At 52.5% G+C, this 2479-nt stretch overlaps 1 protein-coding gene across 8 annotated transcripts in view; it reads right to left on the bottom strand.

The window, feature by feature from the left end:
- EPHB2 (EPH receptor B2) overlaps window positions 1-2479 on the bottom strand; it is a 157514-nt gene that overhangs the window by 6639 nt on the left and 148396 nt on the right. For all 8 annotated transcript variants that reach the window (XM_023529401.1, XM_023529402.1, XM_023529404.1 and 5 more), the window contains 2 exons: window positions 1311-1433; window positions 470-717 (listed from right to left, as the gene is read on the bottom strand). In XM_023529401.1, coding sequence (XP_023385169.1) covers window positions 470-717; window positions 1311-1433 — 371 coding nt within the window. The remainder of the gene's footprint in view (window positions 1-469; window positions 718-1310; window positions 1434-2479) is intronic.

Below are 2479 nucleotides of genomic sequence, written 5' to 3'. Positions count from 1 at the left end.
TTACCCCCCTGTCCTATAGAGCTCTGGAGGAATCCAAAATCTGGTGAAAATTCTGGTCTAGGGGTCAAGAGACCTGGTTCCAGTCCTGGCTCTCACCTTGACCCTCTGAACGACCCTGGGCAAACAACCTCTCTTTGAGCTTCTATTTTCTCTTGTGCATTATGAGAAGGCTGGCTAAGAGCATGGATTGAAACAGATTTCAGGTTGCATGCCAACTCTGATTGACTGGTCGTGGTTCCCTGGATTGAGAAGGATTCTCAGATTGCTTCTGGGTATGGTCAGAGAGACTTCTGGGATTGATTAGCAAAGCCTGCCATGGGCAAGGGAATGGGAAGTGACAGTATGCAAGCCATTCCTGACCTAGATCTTTTCCAAGACCGCTTCAGGCTCTGGCAGTAGTATGAAGCTATGTCCACCACTCCCATCTCCTGCCCCATCCGTGGCCCCTGGCACTCTAGGCTTCCCCTACCCGAAGGAAGGAGTCCAGGGAGCCGTTCTCCATGAACTCAGTGATGATCATCACGGGCGTGCTCTTGGTGACAACACCCTCCAGGTGGATGACGTTGGGGTGGTCAAACTGGCCCATGATGGAGGCCTCACTCAAGAAGTCCCGGCGCTGCTTCTCAGTATAGCCCGACTTGAGTGTCTTGATGGCTACAAAGATCTCTCTCTTGCCTGGCAGTTTCAGGTGGCCACTGCATACCTCACCAAACTCCCCTGGGACAGACACACCGAGAGAGGCAGGACGTCACTTGCCAGGTGGACGTGCCACCTCCCTGTTCCCTGTAATCTCTACACCTGGGACCTGCAGGAGATTTTTCTCCTCATTGGCCAACTCATCCTCTTGGACACAGAACTCCTTTGTAGAATGTGTACACCCAAAACAGTCCCAGCCACTTTCGGGAGTAAGAGTAAACTCTTCATAGCTGTCCCGTGGTATTTGGCTAGGAGTGGGGTGAGGATGTAGGGGGATCTAAAGAGATGGAGGGGAGGAGGGACATAGGATGAATGGTGGGAAGGACAAAGCACCGGACCAAGTCCAGCGGACTGGGTTCCAGACCTAGCTCAATCTGACATGATGTACGAGCTCCTTCCCAGTCCCGTGCTTGAGTTCCCTCATCTGTCGATGAAGTGATTTTACTGGATGACCTTTGAGGGGTATTCTACACTGGGCGTTCTGAGCCTCCAGTCCTTGGAGGGTCCTCGGAGGCTCCTTCCCCACAGCCTACCCTCTGCCCCAGGAGTACATATTGGGGTAGTCTCCCCACCTATGGCTGGCCATGGTACCTGGGAGGACGCCAGCCACCTACCTGCTCCGATCACCTGCTCAATTTTGACACAAGAGATGTCAATTTCCTTGGCAAACTCCCGCACTGCCTCATTGGGGTCCTCGTAGGTGAAAGGGTCGATGTAGATCTTCATGCCTGGAGTCACTGGGGGACAAGACCAAGCTTGGTCACATGCACAGACTCAAGTCATGGACAAATGGAAAGGTGAGAGCCAGCCCATCTGTGGAGGGCAATACACGCCCATGTGGCCCCTCTAAGAATTGGGCAACTCCCTGCAGGTCACTTGACCTTCCTGGGCCTCTGTGAGCAGATGGGCACTGAGCAGAGTAGAAGGGTAAGGGGAACAGAGAGCTTAGCAGGGAGAGCAAATAGGTTCTAACTCTTCTTCCCACTCTAGTTGACTAGTAATGGCTTTCTGGAGCAGCTAATAGACTGTCAGGATTGATTGGCAATGTCTGTTATAGGTGTGGACGTAAAAGGATAAAAGGATAGATAGGTTTGTTACTCCAGTGATAGAGAATGGGGGGGTCCAAAGTAAAGGAAGAGGAAATCAACAAAGGAGGGGGAGAGGGAATTAGAACAAAAATAAGGAAAGAACAGGCAATAGACCAAGTTCTTGGGTTTCTGCCTAGGTCTCCCAGTCTTTCAAGGCCTAATTCAAGCCTCCTCTCCCCTCAGGAGACTTTCCGGCTGCCTCACCAGGGTCTGAGCACCTGTGGCTCTTGGGCCTACCTCTCAGGTCCCCCACTAGCCAAGTCTTAAATCTTTCTGGATCTCAAATTCCCTCGTGATCAGCGTGAAGCTGGACATGGGCATATTAACTTGATTCCTGATCTGATGTGGATTTTTATTTTTTGATGCAGAAAGGAAAGAGGTAACTTGGACCTCTGACCTCAGCAATGAGTCAGCAAAAGGCTTCGAAGGAAAGGAAAGATGATCCATCCCACATTGCGCCTCCCAGATACCCGGTCTTCCGGCCCTCTCCCAGCCCGGGCCTCCCCCTAGCTTCCCCGGCTCCCTGCCCACATTCTCCCACTGCTCTGGGAGCTGCGACTTTGGAGGCAGCAGTTTTGGTGTTGGGAGCTGGAGTCCCTGGGTACAGTAAGGCCTGGCTGGCTGGCGAGTGGGGCCATCAACCCTGCTCAGCTGCAAGACCTCGGACATGTTACTTGACTGCTCTCATTCAGCCT

The sequence above is a fragment of the Pteropus vampyrus genome, unplaced genomic scaffold (genome assembly GCF_000151845.1).
Source record: "Pteropus vampyrus isolate Shadow unplaced genomic scaffold, Pvam_2.0 Scaffold36, whole genome shotgun sequence".
In the NCBI taxonomy this organism is placed as follows: domain Eukaryota; kingdom Metazoa; phylum Chordata; class Mammalia; order Chiroptera; family Pteropodidae; genus Pteropus; species Pteropus vampyrus.
Note: the sequence above shows the minus strand (reverse complement) of the source record. Positions and strands in the feature narration are given on the sequence as shown.